The sequence below is a fragment of the Ceratotherium simum genome, chromosome 12 (genome assembly GCF_057802395.1).
Source record: "Ceratotherium simum simum isolate JZ-2026a chromosome 12, ASM5780239v1, whole genome shotgun sequence".
Lineage (NCBI taxonomy): Eukaryota > Metazoa > Chordata > Mammalia > Perissodactyla > Rhinocerotidae > Ceratotherium > Ceratotherium simum.
In genome coordinates, this window is record NC_141911.1 from 18232714 (window position 1) to 18251902 (window position 19189).

Genomic DNA, 19189 nt, shown 5'->3' on the forward strand with positions numbered 1-19189 from the left:
TACCAAGTATATCATTTAGGGATTACCTGGTTTAATATTTCAAAAATTTCAACACAATAGAAAGTACTTAACGCTAAAAATGAAGGACAGATTAACTTTCATATCAGTATGATTCAGAAATCGTTTCAGGATCTTAGATTCCTTGATTCACAATGTAAATATCCACAACTGTTGCCCTGGCCGAGTGCAGAGGAAGCCTGGGGTTCTTTTGGTAAATTTTTACTGATAGAATTTCATAGAAATATTTTTCAGTGCATAATATTGGTACAGTGTGAGATAGGATTCACCTACAGATTACAGTGAGAACAAGCATAAAATTTCCTTTCAAACCATGACTCTGTCCCATAAATCTAAAGTGAAAGAATGTGACTAGGGCAGCCAGTGCTGGCAGTGGAAAGAAGCATTCACGTGATGTAAAGACTTAAGCAATCTCACAACAAGGAGGATGAGCCTTCAAGTGTGTTGACAGGTCTTGGTGTCAGCTGAGACAATTCTCTAAGAAACAAAAGAATTCTTTTGTGTTTGTTAGAGAGTCTGAAGAAAACAAGCAAGAAATAACACTATCTCCTGGAGGCAGAAAATGTATAATTGATGACAGCAGAAATAATAGAACTAATATTTTAGGCTATATTTTAGAAGGATTGAGGAAAAATAATTAGGAAATTGCCAAGAGAAAATAGATATAAAATATTTCAGAAGGGATGGCAAATAAAAGAAAGTATATAAGACAGGTTTTTTTTTTCTTCTACTAAAAAAAATGTACAGATAAAGGGCTTAAGGAGACACAACAAATCATCTCTATCTGTGTAGATTTTTAAGTTTAGGAATTAAACTGATAACCACATACCTATAAGCCCGTCTCCTAAATTGGAAAAGAACCTATGATCTTTGATCAGGGATTAAGCTAGAATACTTGGAAACATACAAATTGGATAGAGATAGATTTACAGAAAGGCAGTCGAGCTTAACCAGTATGATTAATTTGAGTCAGTGACAATGAACCCACTGGGTAAAGCAATCGACATAATTTACTTGGACTTGATGCAAGCTACAGAGCGAGCTAGTACGGTTTTGCCAGTGAAATACTTAATTGGATATTAGATTGCTGTAGCAACTGGCGGAAAGCAGTAAATGGTCACCCACCCAGACCAAGGTGATGGGCAGAGTGCCTCCCAGAGCCACAGGGGGTCCAATTTGGGCTATAGCAGAGGAAATTAGAAACAAGAATGTGTGAACTACAGAGAACACAAGAGAGGCCAGAAAAATAAAGGACATAGAAAATTTATACTAATAAAAGATTCTAGGTACCCGTTTAGATAGAAGCCAGAATACTGTAGCCCAATCCAGGAAGATTGGGGTTGGGATGCCAGTGGAGCCTCTTTATATAGCAAGCCTCTGTTTCTTGAATTCCACCCTGGTAACTTTCACCAAAAACTGAGTCAGGGTCACACAGCCACCGAGAAGCAGAGGCCCATTCAAGGCCGGGTCTGTGAGCCACACTGTACACTCCACACTACCTTCCAGGCACTCTGTTCACAAGGTGCAGGAGGTACTTTCCAACAACCAAGTCACCACTCAGCTTTGGATGTTTTTGGTTGGTTGGTTGGTTGGTTGGTTGGTTGGGTTTTTTTTGGTGAGGAAGATTGATCCTAAGCTACCATTCATTGCCAATCTTCTTCTTTTTACTGGAGGAAGATTGTCACTGAGCTAAAATCTGTGCCAATCTTCCTATATTCTGTATGTGGGACACTGCCACAGCACGGCTTAATGAGCGGTGTATAGGTCTGTGCCCAAGATCTGAACCCGCAAACCTCGGGCCACCGAAGGGGAGCACGTGAACTTAACCACTATACTCCCGGGTCTGCCCCTGTTTGTTTTTCTAACTAATCTTTCCATTCTTTTTCTTTTTTTTTGGTGAAGAAGATTGACCCTGAGCTAACATCTGTGCCAATCTTCCTCTTTTTTGCTTGAGGAAGAGTGTCCCTGAGCTAACATCTGTGCCAGTCTTCCTCTATTTTGTATGTGGGACGCAGCCACAGCGTGGCTTGATGAGCAGTGTAGGTCCACGCTCAGGATCCAAACCTACAAGCCCTGGGCTGCAGAAGTGGAGTGCACGAACTTAACCACTGTGCCACCGGGCCGGCCCCTCCTTCTGTTATTTTTATTTACTCAATTATTCATTCATCTTATTTTATTTTTTTGAGGAAGATAAGCCCTGAGCTAACATCTGCCAATCCTCTTTTTGCTGAGGAAGACTGGCCCTGGGCTAACATCCATGCCCATCTTCCTCCACTTTATATGAGACACCTGCCACAGCACGGCCTGACAAGCAGTGCGTCGGTGCGTGCCCAGGATCCGAACCTGCGAACCTCAGGCTGCCACAGCAGAGCACACGCACTTAACTGCTTGCGCCACCGGGCCAGCCCCCATTCATCTTATTTTTTAACATTGTAAAATATACATAAAATTTAGCATTTCAAGTGTACAATTCAGTAGGATCAAGTACATTCATATTATTGTATAACCATCACCACTATCCATTTCTAGAAGTTTTTCATCATCTCAAAGTAAAACTCTGCACCCCTGAAACAATAATTCCCCATTCCCTCTTTCCCCCTAGTCCCTGACAACCACCATTCTACTCTCTGTCTCTCTGTTCTGACTGTTCTGTATACCTCATAAGTGGAAGTGTGTGATATTTGTCCTTTTGTGTGTGGCTTATTTCACTTAGCATAAAGTTTTCAAGGTTCATCCATGTTGTAGCATTTGTTGGAATTTCATTCCTTTTTAAGGAGCTTTGCACATTTTGAAAATTAGTCTTATACAAGTCGGCCTTTTCTTTTTGTTATTCAACATGCTTATTAAGAATTATCATATGTACTGTACTAAGTGGTGTGAGGCATGTAAAGGAATTGACCATCATCTTGCCCCTCAAGCAGCTTACAGTCTGATAGAATAAATGAGACAGGGATGCAGATGGTAATGATTCAGTGTAGAATCACTGAGTGCCGTAAAAAATATACATGAGGCCTCTGGGGTCTGGTCAAGCGTGAAATGACTTCCAGCCTTGGGGCTAGAGAAGATTTCACAGGGGGGGATTGGAGTGAGGGTTTAAGAGGCTGATTGGGTGTGGATGGGCAGAGGGGTCGTCACAGGAGGTTCCCAGGCAAAGGAACTGCATAAGCCAGGGTATGGAGTGAGGGAGGTAAAGGCTGTATTTGGGGGACATGTTCAGGTTTAGAGGAGTGTTTGGTACATTCTTGGAGATAACAGTAACTATAGCTGTAAGGAGAGATTGAAGCCAGATCGCTGAGGGCTTTACGTACCAGGCTGAGGATTAACCTTACTCACAGGCATTGAGAAGCCAGTAAATGATTTTTGAGCAATAGCTAGCTACAAGTAGAGTTGCCAGTTAAGAAAATTAATCTGTTGGTTCTGTGTAGAATGGAATGAGGACAGGAAGAGATTTGAGGTGGGAGGACAGGTAGGTTATTTGCAGGTGGAAGGTAATGAGTTCATCCACCAGGATGGTGGCAGTGGCGGTGAAGAGGAGGGGATGGGGTGCAGATTTTGAGGGTGGATCAGCAGGTCCCATGGAGATCACAGGAGAGTAGTCTTTGACTCCGGAGATTCAGAACTTCCCAAAGCCCTATTCAAATAAAGACAAGCATAATCCGAGTGAGGCCGAGGGTAGAGCAGCAGTTGTGAAGGGCCTCTGCAGCTGCGCCTTACATCTGTTTGTTGGTCTGTAAACATTCTGCTTGGAAAGCCTTTCCATGCCTGAGATAGTTGGCCAGTGGTGCCCAGTATTTGGCCTTAAGAGTCTGTATTAGAAATCTGTATGCAAACTACCTCACAAGGCTCAAGGCCAGGACCTGAGCTGGAGATTTCTAAGTAGAGTCTGTTACCGCTGCACCTGGTAGTCTTCATACAATCAAGACTGTGTCACAGTTTCCATTATGCACATGGTTTCTCATTCCACCCCCCAGAGGTTTATAACTTAGCAATGAAAATTTGCTCCCACTGGGAACTTGGCAGGAAGATTATGTTCTTAGCCCAGCAGCAGTTCTAGTTCAAAAAAACTTTTAACAAAATTGGTTTAGTGCATTTTATAAAATGCAAATATTAATCTCATTCACTTCAAGTCTTTCAAGAACTATTTTTGTTCCATTTCACCTTTAAGGCAACTCACAGAGAAGCGATGGGGAATACATTTCATCAGAGATCTACTCTGAATATGGTTTGAATCACGTGTACACTTTTTTCCAGAATTATAAAGCTTTGCTCAAATTTTAACTTGTCCCAAATGGCAACTTTTTACGTTGCCTTTTACATGGATTTTCAGCATGCTGGCCTCAGACTTGAGAATTCTTCTTATCTGGATTCCTTCCTTCGGATAAGTCCATGAAGAAATTATTTGTCCCGCTTTTAGAAATGTCAGAGAAGGGATTCCAAAACACTAACTATGTCATTCGAAAGTTTGTCCAGTCTTATTATCAGGCAGTTCTTCTCTAGAGGGTGGCCTGAGTCCATTTCCTGAGTAGAGGTGGCCAGCTACTGATGGGCCCATCCTTCCCCTCCTTGAAGCACCAGGCCTGAGCCATATGATCATAATGGGAGCTAGCATTTTGGGGTGTGAACTATGTGACAGACACCATACTAAGACCATCACACAATCTCACTGCATTACATGATAGTACATGTTTAATTCACTACAATCCTATTCTACAGGTGGGGAAACTGAGGCTGAGAGAACTGAGATAACTGGCCAGAAGTTAAGCTGCTCCAAATGACCTTAAAGGGGGTGTCAACCTGCAGGCTGGGGCTTCCCCCCACAATGCCAGTCCTCCTCCCTCATGCCATGCCTGATTGTACCCTGAGCCTGGTGATCTATAAATATTCATATTTTGTTAGCTGAACCTTTCTTGGAAATGATAAGCCCAGGCTCCATGCTGTGCTTTCATTTCAGATTTTGGGGGATGATTTGGTCCCTGTGCCCAGAGTAGCTCAGGAATTATTTGGGCAGCCACTTGGCCTTTGTAGAGATGCCGTCTTTAATAGAGTAATAGGCTGAGACACTTGCTGTGGTCCTTCCTTATGTGAGTGGATTCTGGTTTTTATGAAATGGAGATTGGTGAATCTTCTGAGAGGACTAGGCTCTAATGGGTTTCATGAGTTTGGGGGCAGTTCTATAGTATTTGTTCTATCTTTTTTTTTGCTGAGGAAGATTCACCCTGAGCTAACATCCATGCCAGTCTTCCTCTGTTTTTTAGTATGTGGGCCACCGGCACAGCATGGCTACTAACAGAGTGGTGTAGGTCCATGCCCAGGAACTGAACGGGGCTGCCAAAGCAGAGCACACTGAACTTAACCACTAGGCCACTGGGGCCGGCCCCCTCACTGTCATCTTTTAAACCATAACATTCTTTACTTGCAGTCGAGAGTGGGTCCTATGAGGTTCTAAATTCACTTTCTGACTTTGAAAACCAAATGAAACTAGAAACTTGAAATCACCGTTATGACTGAAGACTCACTACTTAGCATCAAACAGAGAAAGATGTATATCTACATTTATTAGTTATCTATTGCTGTGTAACAAATTACCCCCAAAACTTAGTGGCTTAAAACAACAATAAACATTTATCATCTCACACTCTCTGTGGGTCAGCAATCTGGGAGCAGCTTATCTGGGTGGTTCTGGCTCAGGGTATTTCTTGAGATTACAGTCCAGCTGACAACCTGAGCTGCAGTCATCTGAAGGCCTGACTCGGGCTGGAGGCCTGCTTCCAAGGTGGTTCACTCCCATCGCTATTGGCTAGTTGGCTTTAGCTTTTGGAAAGAGACCACCATGGGGTCCTCTCCATAGAGATACTGAGTTTTCTTAGAGGATGGTAGCCAATTTTTCCAGAGCAAGTGATCCAAGAGAAAGTGAAGTAGAAGCCACAATGCCTTTTATGACCCAGCCTCAGAAATCACAGACTGTCATTGTCACAGTATTTTATTGGTCACGGGTCATCCCTATGCACTGTGGGATGCATAGGTTGGCTACTATACACCACCATTTTTTTTTCTCCCTTTGGTTGGGAAAGCAAGAGAGGAATAAAGGAGGGTAATAATGCTGGAAAACAGAGAAGGATATAAGGATATGGAGCATAAAACAAGTTACCTCCCTCTGGCTTCCATGGCTACTAACCATAATTTTGCAGAAGGAGACTAAGGAGCGTGGAAAAAGGGGGATAGATAATATTAAACTGTCTAGGCTTCTGGGTGATAATTATGTGATAATTACACCTTTCCCCACTGATATCTGCATTGAGAACCAATGGAAAAACAGACACAGATATCAGACTAATGGAGATCAGAATGTCAACCTCATTACTGGTGGTGTTGGATTGAATTTGTGGCCACCATCCTCCCCTCCATGTCTGGACGTTAGGACAACCTTCCAGAGGGAGAATTTGGGTATATAGGGCAGATGAACTTCCTTAGAATTGGTGCCTCGTCCATGTCAAGCCCCCGTGTAAGGGACACAGAGACACTTCCAGACCCACTTCCAGAAGGCAGGCCTGACCCTTGACCCCTGACTACTCTGTGCTTACCACGCGGAAGCGGAGGCAGAGCAGGGCCCACTCAGCCTGGAGGCAGGCAGTTCAGAAACACCTGCCTACCTGTTTCTTCCAATCTCACCAATCAAATAAATCCACTCCTTTCTTCTTGGAGAAGAGGGAAGGACAGAGATGGTTCCCCTCCTGGGAAATGGAACAAAACTTTCCTTCCATATGGCCAACATACAAACATTGTGAGGGGACAGGAATGGCTCTCCCCATAAAGGTCACTCAAATAAACCAGTCTGGGTCATCAATAGTGGACTGCTACGCATATCCAAACTCGGATAATACCAAGACTCCACTAGACAGAGAATAGTGGTATTTTGAGTTGTTTTATAAACGTAAAAGAACTCCTGCTGCTTCCTGTTCTGTTTATGTCTAAAGCTATGCAGACTAATAGTACACCGTTTTTATCACTACTATGAATGGCCTGAACTAAAATCTCTCTCTCTTTTCTAGGCACAGGGTGGTGGTTTCCTATCCTCCTCAGAGTGAGGCAGAACTTGAACTTAAAGAAGGAGATATTGTGTTTGTTCATAAAAAACGAGAGGATGGCTGGTTCAAAGGCACGTTACAACGTAATGGGAAAACTGGCCTTTTCCCAGGAAGCTTTGTGGAAAACATCTGAGGAGACGAACATTGAGAATGCTTAAAGTCACATCACACAACAAAATAGCACAAAGCAGTTTAATGGAAAGAGCACACTTGTGGACTTCCAGATGGTCAGGAGATGAGCAAAGGATTGGCGTGTGACCCCAGTGCCCCCAGCACAGTTAGACCAGCGAAAAGCATGAAGAAGGCGTGTGTGTGGGTGTTATCACTCTGGATTCTGATGTGTAAGGTGTGCCTTGTACTGATTTACTATACAGAGAAACCTTTTTTTAAAAAAGATATATAGCTAAAGTGGACAATTGTTTACAAGGCTTAACTAATTTATTTGCTTTTTTAAACTTGAACTTTTCTTGTAATAGATAAATTCTTTGGATTATGATTTTAAGAAATTATTAATTTATGAAATGATAGCTAAGGAGAAGCTGGATTATCTCCTGTTGAGAGCAAGAGATTCTTTTTGACATAGAATGAACCGCCCCCCCCGAACCCCCCCCCCCTTGCAATGTTATATTTTGTTCTTTAAGACAGAAATACCAATTCTGTAATTTGTCTTTCCTCTTTGGGAAACCAAAACACACAACTGAATCCGTATCAATAAGGGCCTGGGGTAGGGAGACAGAAACTTGGGAGAAAAGAAGTTCGTGATTCCCTGTCTTTCTGGTTTGGTCGGGAATCACCTGTGAGATGTAGTCCTCCATTTAATTTTGTGGGTTTTTAATTTCCCTAGAATGCAGTCAGTGGAGGGATACGGAAGAAGAAAGCACAACCCTGAACAAAAATATATTCAGAAATATATTTAGTTTTCTAACAGAAGCAGCTCAATTTATTGGTTGGCAATTAGGAAAATTGAAGTTGTACTCCTGTCTGAGAATGGCTCTGACATGTAATTGCCCGTTTTACCCTAAGTCATCTGCATGCCCAGGACACAATAAAACGTTTGTGAGATAGCGGTGGTAAGTGATGCCCTCGTGCTAAGTCAAAGGCTATAAGGAACACTGTGAAAAGTTTATGTTCATCCATTGTGATTCTTTTCTCACCGTCTTGCATGTATTACTGGATTCCCACAGTAATCTAGGCTGTGCATGGTGTGTTTATTTCATTGCAATTTCCTGTTGAAATGAGTTTGTGCTCAGGATTGACCAGTGCAGGAGGTGTAAAATAAACATACTATTTTCCCTACCCCAAAGCCACTACTGACCAAGGTCTCTGAGTGCACTCGCTCCCTCCCTGGCTAAGGCATCCATCAGCCATTACACAAATCATCCATGAAAATGCTCCCTTACGTCCTCCCAGCTGACAGATGTAGAGGATGCGCCGGGAGACTGCTGTGACTGTTCTCTTGCAGCTCTGGGAGGCTTGGCGTGAGTGCAAGTGTCCACACCGTACAATTGTGGCAGGATCCAGCTGAGCCCATCTTTTTATATCCATTCTGTGATGTCATTGGCCTCTTCTCCCAATTTCATTCTGGTGCCACGCAGTCGTGGGTATGGGTAGTCCTAAAAACAAAAGGAGGGAAGACAGCCTGCTAATGAAAGAGATCGTTGCCACAGTTTTCTCATAAAAAAACAACAAAAAAACAAAACCGTTACATCTTTCACTTTTTAGAATTACAACTGGGAAACGGAAACATGAACTGAAAAGTCTCCTTGCAATAGCAAGAGTTTTCATGGTCTTAAAAAGATATATTATGTGGTTGAAATGAAATCATTCCTAAATTAACCATTTTTTTTTATAAAACACTGTACATTATGTTCCTGTGTGTTGAATTTCTAAAGACCCTTTACTTGGATATTCGTGTAATATATAAAGGTTGGGTGAAATGAACTTTCGTTAGAGAAAAAAGCTGACATCAGCTTTCATCTGTCTAAGTTGACACCAATGTGTCATAATATTCTTTATTTTGGGAAATTAGTGTATTTTATAAAAATTTTAAAAAGTAAAAAGACTACTACAGGTTAAGATAATTTTTTTACCTGTCTTTTCTCCATATTTTAAGCTATGTGATTGAAGTACCTCTGTTAATAGTTTCCTGGTATGAAGTTGGTTAAAATTTCATCTGTTAATAGATCACTTAGATAATATAGTGTATGGGTTTTCTATTGGTTTTTTGGAAACAGTAGATGGAGATTTTGTAACAAGGGCTTGTTACGCAGCAATGGTAATGATAAAATTGCAATTTATCATTCCTTTTCATGTTAGTAATTTGAAGACTGGAGAAAAGGTTCAAGATTAAAATTTGATGTTCAACCATTATGGTGTCCCTCATGTCAATCCTTAAAATTTTGCTTTTTTTTTTTTTTTTTTTAACTTGGAACACATTTGACTTAATTTGTACTTCATAAAAATTCTTTGTATATACCCCAGTTTGGTGGTTATGATACATTTTACCCCTCCAAATAACAAACCTTATTTGGTTAGTTCCCCAAGAAGTTTAAAGTCTTCTTAAAAGAATTTGTGGAGTCTCACCAGGGACTATGTAACACTTCCGCTCCTCTCTCCCGCTTCCAGGTGACTAAATTAGTCTAGTGACTGCTAGAAGTTTTATCTTAGCCATAGAAGGAGTACGAGACCTATAACCAACTTTACGATAACCCGTAGGTCTCAGCAAGGCTTGGCAACATAATCTTTAGACTCACCATGATTTTAATCTTCCATGGAATGCCAATAAGTCATTTAAAAGGACTATATATGTCATGTTAAAAAACATTTTCCTATTTTAACTTTTAGTTCCTATCAAATTACTTATCAGAATTAAAAATCAGGAATTCTAGCTTGTATCATAGCTTTGCCAAAAACTACCTCTGTAACCACCTGGGCAAATCAGTTATTACTTAGTTTCCCCTTGTTGCTGCCCCACCTCACTGGGGGAAGGTGAGGAGCAAAGGAGACAATGTCACTGATTTGAAAAGTGCTTTTTAATATGTGACATTATTTTCATCTCTGGTTTCAAATACCTCATCTCACTCTCTTGGAGTAGATGCGTATAATGCTTTACTGGGTCTAACTGGATTTAGAAGGGACAAATTACAGTGATGTTTCCAACTGCTATGCATTTAATTTTCTATTCCTAGTGAGAATGGGAGCCAGCCCTGGTGGTCTAGTGGTTAAGATGCTGTGCTTTCACCCCCCCGACCTGGGTTCGTTTTGCGGTCAGGGAACCACACCACCGTCAGTCGGTTGTCATGCCGTGGTGGCTGCACGTCGCTGTGATGCTGAGAGCTATGCCACAGGTATTTCAGATACTAGCACAGTCACCCATGGTGGACAGGTTTCAGTGGAGCTTCCAGACTAAGACAGACTAGGAAGAAGGACCTGGTCACCCACTTCCGAAAAAGTTGTCCATGAAAACCCTGTAAATAGCAGCAGAGCATTGTCTGATACGGCGCTGGAAGGGGAGAGGATGGCGCAAAAAGACGGGGCAGAGTTCTGCTCTGCTGTACACAGGGTCACTAGGAGTCAGAATTGACTCCACAGCACTAACAACAACGAGAGTAGCCCAATGTTTTTCATACCTCCAGAAGTTCAGGTGAATATTTTAATCCAGAGCTCTAAATGACATCAGAATTCAAGTTTGGAAAATGCTTTTAATAGATGTTAGACTAGGTTGTACAGCTTGTGTGTATCCATGTGAAATTTTCAAAAATTGTTTCGAACAAGTTAAACCATGTCCTTATAAAGATAGCATCCTATTGAAATTACTCTTCTCCAAGAAAAAGAATTTGCCAACCAACCACAATAACGGAGAGAATATTTATGAGACAAGCCAATGTCCGGGCTTAACAAGGGCTTTTACCCTTCACTAACTCCTGTGAACTCCAAGACGTAATGGGGTATGCTGGGGACTTTGCTCTGTTCCTGGTAGTAATTACCACCAGAGACAGAAAGGAGCTATTGGAGTGGTAACCAGCCAATGTGAACTATTACCATTTTAAAATACTCTCTCTCTGATTTAAAAATGAATGTTTCTTTTATCTCTTTGTGTTTCCTATTAATAACTTTATGATTTGGCTATTTAGATTTCCATTTCAAAGACACCACCTTGATCTCACTCAATGCAAACTCTTATTGCACTGCAATGATCCAGACTCACAGTAACCATGTTGAAGGAACCTGCAATTGGCATTCATCTTTGAGCTGTCATTCAATACTATTATTTATTTACTTTTTGTGTGTGTGAGGAAGATCAGCCCTGAGCTAACATCCGTGCTAATCCTCCTCTTTTTGCTGAGGAAGACCGGCTCTGAGCTAACATCTATTGCCAATCCTCCTGCTTTTTTTTTCCCCACAGCCCCAGTAAATAGTTGTATGTCATAGTTGCACATCCTTCTAGTTGCTGTATGTGGGACGCAGCCTCAGCATGGCCAGAGAAGCAGTGTGTAGGTGCATGCCTGGGATCCGAACCCCGGGCCGCCAGTAGCGGAGCACGCGCTCTTAACTGCTAAGCCATGGGGCCGGCCCCTCAATACTATTATTATAGGGTCAAACTACTTCAGTGATACTGTTAAGTCTCCAAAGATAACAGAATTATCCCCGCCAGTAATCAGTGAGCCAGCTGTGGCCGCTATTGCTTACAACTTAGATAAGAAATTTGGTCCCAGAAGGCTTTGACCTTGACTTGAATATTTCAAGGTCTGAATCCTTGTAAAAGTACTAGAAGAAACCATGATAGACTTCAAAGTGAGAAAGGCTTTCCTAAATATGACTCAACCAGAAGCCATAAAACAAAAAAACAGTGATACAAGGGCCAGCCACATGGCGTAGCAGTTAAGTGCGCACGCTCCGCTGCTGGCGGCCCGGGGTTCAGATCCCAGGCATGCACTGATGCACTGCTTGTCAGGCCATGCTGTGGTGGCATCCCATATAAAGTAGAGGAAGATGGGCACAGGTGTTAGCCTAGGGCCAGTCTTCTTCAACAAAAAGAGGAGGATTGGCATGGATGTTAGCTCAGGGCTGATCCTCCTCACAAAACAAAAAAATGTTGATACATTCAACCACAGGAAAAATATCTACATAACTAAACACCATAATCAAAGTCAAAAGAAAATAATGGAAAAAAAATTATTTGTAACTCCTGTAGCAGACGAGAATTTCCTTTATATATAAAGAGCTCCTATGAATCAATAAGAATAAGAACAAAAACCCAAAAGTAAAATTGACCAAGGATTTGTGACAAAAACTACCAATTGCTTCCAATATTCATTTTTTTCTTCTCCCTTATTAACTGATATCTGGGCAATGTGCTCAGTTAAAAAGCTACATTTTCCAGTTTCCTTGAGATGCAGCCATGTTACTAAGTTGTTGCTGAGATATAACCTAATTGTTAAAGGGAACTTCTGGTAAGGCTTCTTGAAAGGGAGGAAGCACACACCCTTTTGCCATTTTGCTTTTCCTTCTTCCAGCCTGCAATGTAGACATGATGACTGGTACTCCAGCAACTATCTCAAGCCATAAGGTGAACCTTAAGATGGAAGCCACATTTTAATGTGGCAGAGAAGAAAGAAAGAAGGAGCTTGAGATACACCCTGATAAGCTTGCAGCCTTCATGCCAAGCTGAACTACTCATCTCCAGATATGATTTATGTGAGAATAAACACCTTGAGTTTAAGCCACTGTAGTCTTATCTGTTACAACCAACCTGACTGATACCAATATAAACAGGCAGTTCATCAGGTATATTAAAAGATGTTCTACCTCATCCCTAATGTAAATGCATATTAACAACAGTGAAATATATTATTTTTCACCTATAAAAGTAGAAACTTTAAAAAAATTAGAAGTCACTGTGTTGGTAGAATGAGCACTTAATATTTTGCTGATGAGAATGTAATTTGATAAAACATCCGGGATGGGCAATCTAGAAAATATCAAAATTGCAAATGCGTTTACCCATTCTACGTCTAAGAATTTGTCTTCCGGATATACTTATTCATCAAGTGTAAAATGACAGTACCATATTCCTTGCAGCATTGTTTATAATAGTAAAATATTGGAAACAACCTAAAGGTCCATCAATAGGGAACTGTTAAATGAATTATAGTGAATCTATGCAGAACACTACATAACCATAAAAAGAATGGAAAGTCCTTTAAACACGGATATGGAAACATTTCTGAGATACGTAGTTAAACAAAAAAGATAAAGTAGAATATGCTACCATTTAGTAAAAAGTCAGGAGGGGAAAGAATATATATAATACACCTATTAGCTTGCATATGAATACAATGTCTCTAGAAGGATATATAAGAAACTGGAATGGTGGTTGCCTTCACCATTGAAGATGGGACCTTATGCTAACTTACTTAAGTGAGTCTCTTATCAGAAAGAGACACAGAAAACTAAAGCCCCTGGCCTTCTATAGAAGTCATATTTTTGGAAGGAAGAGAGTGAAGAAGGGAGGAGACAAACATTAAAAATTTCTTAGGAAGATGAGATCTTTGAAGTTAAGTTAGAAAGCAAGGGATACTCACTTTGGTGAGAATGATTAATCACACTGAGTTCAAGATCAGACAGACAAATGACGTCATTTAGAAAGAGAGCCATCCCGCATTTCTGCTCCTATTATGAGTGTTCAGGGCACATTGTCTTTAAGAACCCAAGATAACCCTGAGGTTGATTTTCCACAAAAGATTGACTTTTACTCCTCTATCATTACGTTGAGAAATTGAGAACCAACTGACTTGTTTTGTGGTACAATGGATCCCATGAAAAAGTCCTGACAAAATAAACTGTACACATACCTAGATCAATCCTAAGGTTCCACTGGGGCCTCTGCATGTATTCCCAAGATGCAGAACCCCAAGAAACTCCTGCCATGGTATGAAACTAAGGAAAAGTGTCAACCGAAGATGAATCTTACAGTGACTTTGTGACTTTGATCAGACTTTGATCTCGTCTGAGGACATAGCTGAAACAAGGCAAGACTTCTGCTGGGGGCTGCCACTCCTGTGTGTCCTGGTATGAAAACTGCCAGAGGAGTTGCTAACAATTTTAGGCAAGCATACTACCTAATTATCCATGGAAATAGACGCAGATATTCAACACGGAGCTCATCATCTAAGCAGTCGAAGATGAGAGAGCAAGAGCCAGGGTTATCTGCTTAGCAAATTTGAACTCACAGACCTTGCCCACTTGTGTTGGTTCATGCAGAATCAAGGGGCCTTTAAGCTTAATGTCACACCCTCTCAGTAGAGCTGCTGTAGGCAAGAGGATAAGTAGAACAAAAAAACCCAAGCCTTCCCTGACAGAGCAGAAAGTGTTGGAACAAATGAGATGTAAAATTCACAGAGTCTTTGCTGGTACCACAGCTGTAGGCTTTCTCCAGCTCTTTCTGCAGATTCTCAAATTTACCTTTCAAGAAGTTCAATTATTTGTGAAAGTGGACTCTCTGAAAGACCCACTATTGAAGATCAATCTGCCACACCCAGCTGGCCATTAAGTCACAAGACCTAAATGACAGCTCAAGTAGGCTAATGGCAGTTGTAAAATGACATTTGAATTGCTCTTTAAATGTTTGGGCGTTCTGAATATATATATGTGAGCACAGGAGAGAAATAACCTTCATCAATATTTATTTTCTAGAGCAGTGCTGTCCAATAGAACTTCTGGTCTGGAAAGCGATGGAAATGTTTTATGTCTGTGCTGCCCAATATGGGAGCCACTAGCCATATGTGGCTATTGAACCCTTGCAATGTGGCTACTGTGACTGAGGAACTGAATCTCTAACTTGATTTCATTTTAATTAATTTAAATTTAAATATAAATAGTCACATGTGGCTAATGGCTACCATATTAGTGAAGCTTTAGAGAATAAAAATCTGTTTTTAAACCCAACCAAAGGGAAAAACAAAAACATGGCCTTGCTATACCATATCCAGCTTCTCATTTGGAGACTCCAACTTATAAGGATCACAGAACTGATCATGTTAGAAACCCTCCCGAGGTACGTGAAAACATCTTAACTTTGAGCAATAGATTATTTCTTTCATTTTTGTTAGTTTCTTCCTCCCCCCTGCCCTCGAAAATAATAGATGAATAGATTAGATCCAAGGAGAGAATTGAGAGGTTCTACTGAAGCCTTTTGGTGTGGCTGAGTGGACGGTGGCCTTCTGTGTAAGTGAGATCTGCGATTCCTCAAAGGCCAGGTCTCGTCTCATCTAAGTGTATCTTGATTTTCACACATTCACCATGCTCCTGAGTCCACTAATGATCACCAGAATGAACACATGCCTCTCAAAGCTGTTAAGATGATGATCAGATGACCCGCCTGTGTGAACTTAATGAACATTTTCTCAGCAGATTGAGGTGGGGGTTTATAGAGAGAGAAAAAGACAGGAATTCTAGCCCTCTAATTAAACATGAAATGACACCTCTGGAACAAAGGCCATGCTCCTTATTCCCTGACCCCTGGAGTAAGGTCAGGTCAAGTGAAGGCCAGCGCCTTATCTCTCCAATCACATCTAGTTCATTTCTTGCCAGCGAAAATCGAAAGCTTAATGGAATTACCTTTTCCCTTTTTTTAAGCACTCAAGGGTGCTATAAGAAATAAAGTAAAAATGTCCTTTTGAGTAAAACCAATTTCCTTATAAATTATATCACAAAAGCACATTCAATAAACTCCCTAAAGGCAGAAACAGAGTAAAGACGGATGCCTGGCCGCCAGCTCACTCTTTAATACAAGCTAATTCAGCCATCGCCTGCGGATTTACTAATTTGTAACCCTCTTTCGGTCTTAATTTGTAACCCTCTTTCATTTTTCCTTTCTTACAAACGTTTAGAAAGAAGTTCTGTTAAAAACTGATTCTGATTGAGAATCCTGGTTTCGGGGGATTCTGTGGGTAAAAATCCTCTTCCTGTTTTAGAAGATACTAGATGACAGTACCACCAAGTTGTGTGGGTCTTGTGTGTGAAACAGCTACCGGCTTTAAACTACTCTGTCAAATGAGACCACCTTGGTTGTTGAAACCCTCTGTGTCCGGTAAATGAAGGTGGACATACAGAATAATTTAAGAGACACAGTACTTGAAAGTGGCTCGCATGTTATGTTGGCCCCGTGGTGCTCAAGCAGCCAAGCCCACGCAGAAGAGCCACCTGCCAGGACGCCAGCTGAAGGTGAGGAGCGAGGAACTGTTCCTCCATTCTTGTCTGGAAAGGAAGGGCCGGGCTCTCGAGGATGTGAAGAGATACGACAAGCTGCCTGCTCCCTGTCTTGCTCCAGCCACCACGGCAAGAGGGCGGTCTCCACACACAGCTGACACTGCTTGTTCTAGGGGGTAGCAATTGTGGGATTGCTGTGATGTGGTGACGGTTGCAGAAATCAAAGCTGGGCTTGAATGTCTACCCTTTAAGCTGAAATGTTCTTTCCTGTGATTTATTTACCCACTGAGAAAGATGTGTGGGATTGGCATATTATCAGTCAGCCCCTATCATAAAACTGAAGTGAGTGAAGCTTTCAAGAAAAGGGTATCGCAAAAGAAATGCTTTGCGTAAGCAAAGCTGTAATAATCTCTCCCACCATCTGAATACACCCAGTGACTTAGGCATGAAGAAAGCAGACTCAAAAACCTTTAAAATCAGAATCTTAGCCCTTGATCCTGAAATATTGCTTATGCCGGAGAAAGCATTTTTTTCTTTTCTTAAAAAAAAAAAATCCTTTGTTATGGATTATTTTTCTCATCTCACTGTCTCTCTGTGTCTCCATCTCTGCCTGCCCTACACCTCTCCCCCCTGCCCTTCAGTGTAGGTGTTGAGTAATGGAGCTTAGTATCTGGTGGAATATTCCATAAACAAGTGTCCTCATCTAGAAATGGTCTACCAATTATTCCGCTTAAATCTCCATCTGAAAAGCCATTGAGGTTTTTTGGTGGTGTTTGTTTTTACTTTTTCTCTCTCTTTAGTTTTAGTTGTATCAAGGTATTATCAGGGTACTGGGATATAATAAAAGACAGCACAACTGAGTCAGAGGGGGAAAAAGACTTAAATTATTCCATTTAGATTCGGATTCTTAAGGAGCTGAAATATATTTTTTAGTTGCCTGAAATGAATACACTTATGCCCTACTATATTTCAAAACCGATTACATATTTATTGAGTTCTCACACACCCCTGTGTGTTTAGCTAGCACAGTGATAGGTATTGTGAAAGATGCAGAAGAAATGCTTTTTTATCCTGCAAATGTTTGGAGATAGCTTACAAGAACATATACAATAAACACGGTAAAAATAAAAATAGATAAAAAGTGGGATCATGGAAGACAGATATCAAGAGGAGAGGATAATTAGAAGAAAGAAATAAAAGACATTGTCTCTGTCCTCAAGGATATTACAGTCCAGTTGGGGAGAAAATACAAATTGAAATTATAAGAAATATTAGAAGACAGTGCATCATTATGGTAACTTTGAGGTAGAGATTACAAATATAATATAAGATCAGAGGAGAGGGAGGCCAAGGAAGGCAGGAGTAAGTTTTAGATAAAAAGGTGATAGGACCTGAGCAATGAAGAATGGAGAGAGGTTTGAATAGATATCAGAGAAAGCAAAGGACTTGCTGGGGACAGGACCACAAGCACAATGGCTCCGCAGCAGACATCAGGCAGGCGCATTTGTGGGGAGATGGAAAACCCCACAACGATGGGGTTGACTCACGATGATAGATGACTCATGCAGCAAATGTGTATTTTGTAGAGAGCTTAGGGCCAGCTGCTAGCAAGTCATGAAAACCAAGCAGATTTATTTACCTTGACGCTACTAAAGGTTTCCTAATACAAGAGTGACATGAAGAGCAGATTAGACCGGCATCATGTGTAAGGTTAGAGTTATGGAGAGGAACTAGGGGGTCAGAGAGTCAGGGAGAATGAGGAAATGGGGAGCCATACCATGGGAGGTAGGTGGGGTGGCAGAGGGAATGAAGAAGAAAGTAAAGCTAGAAGAGAAATTTTTGAAAAAAGAGCCAATAGGAATTGATGGCTGAATGAATATAGGAAACAGAGATGAAAAAACAAAAATAACAATCTAAGATCTGTATCAAGTTGACAGAGGCAATGGTGGAGACTTTAAAAGGGATGCAGAATTTGGACAGAAAGAGTACTTCTAGGTAAAAATGGTTTTATTTTGGAAATGTTGAGTTTGAAATGATGGCAGGAGTTTAAACTGTAAATGTCTTGTAGGCAGCTGAAAATATGCAATTTAAGTCCAAGTGGGGTGACAAAAAAATATCGATCAAGTCATTTTGAACTCCTTCAAGGAAAAGGGGTGTGTGAGGTGGACCAGCCCAGGACCGAAAGCTGCGGTTTGGAAAGGCTCACGGGGAGGTCACCGCATGAAGAACATCGTACGGCGTTTCTTGTAAAAAGAGCAGGAAGAGAGGGGTCAGGACAAGTCACACATCCCAGAAGACAGGAGAGCAGTTTCCAGAAGTAGAGGTCAACAGTACCTATTGTAGCAGAGAGAAGAACAGAGAAAGAACTTTGTGTTTCCCAATCTCCTCTCACATCTCCGACACTCCAACTGACTCCCTTAACGGGTTGTTACATTTGACATTCTGAGAGATTCTGCTCAGAATGCTTTGGAACAAAACCAAGAAGTTCTTGGCAGCTGTCCTGACTGACCCTTTTTCCTCCTCAGTTTTTTGTTTTTTTTAAACCTATTCCTCTTCAGGAAAAGAATGCAAATATCCCATAGACCCAATCAGAGTTGACATAAAACTTCTGTGTTCTTGCTATAATGTAATTGTGCAATGACGTGTAAATCCTGCTGGCAGATTATAGGGGGACTGACATATAAAAAGGATGTCTTTAAAATCCTACAAAAATCTCATTGAACCCAGCGTGATATATGCTATAAAAATATGACAATGTTTTCCTTACATTGATTTTTCTTGTGCAAGATAAGAACAGATCAATTATGAGAACAGTCGCACATCCCCCTTGCCTAACTGTGCTGTTCCTGCAATTGTGTGCAGAGAACCCACACCCG

At 41.2% G+C, this 19189-nt stretch overlaps 1 protein-coding gene across 5 annotated transcripts in view; it reads left to right on the forward strand.

The window, feature by feature from the left end:
* The window catches only part of SH3RF1 (SH3 domain containing ring finger 1), a 156374-nt gene extending 146903 nt beyond the window's left edge, over positions 1–9471 (forward strand). For all 5 annotated transcript variants that reach the window (XM_087437437.1, XM_087437438.1, XM_004433481.2 and 2 more), the window contains one exon: positions 7068–9471. In XM_087437437.1, coding sequence (XP_087293563.1) covers positions 7068–7236 — 169 coding nt within the window. In that variant the 3' untranslated portion in view covers positions 7237–9471. The remainder of the gene's footprint in view (positions 1–7067) is intronic.
* Positions 9472–19189: the final 9718 nt, after the last annotated feature.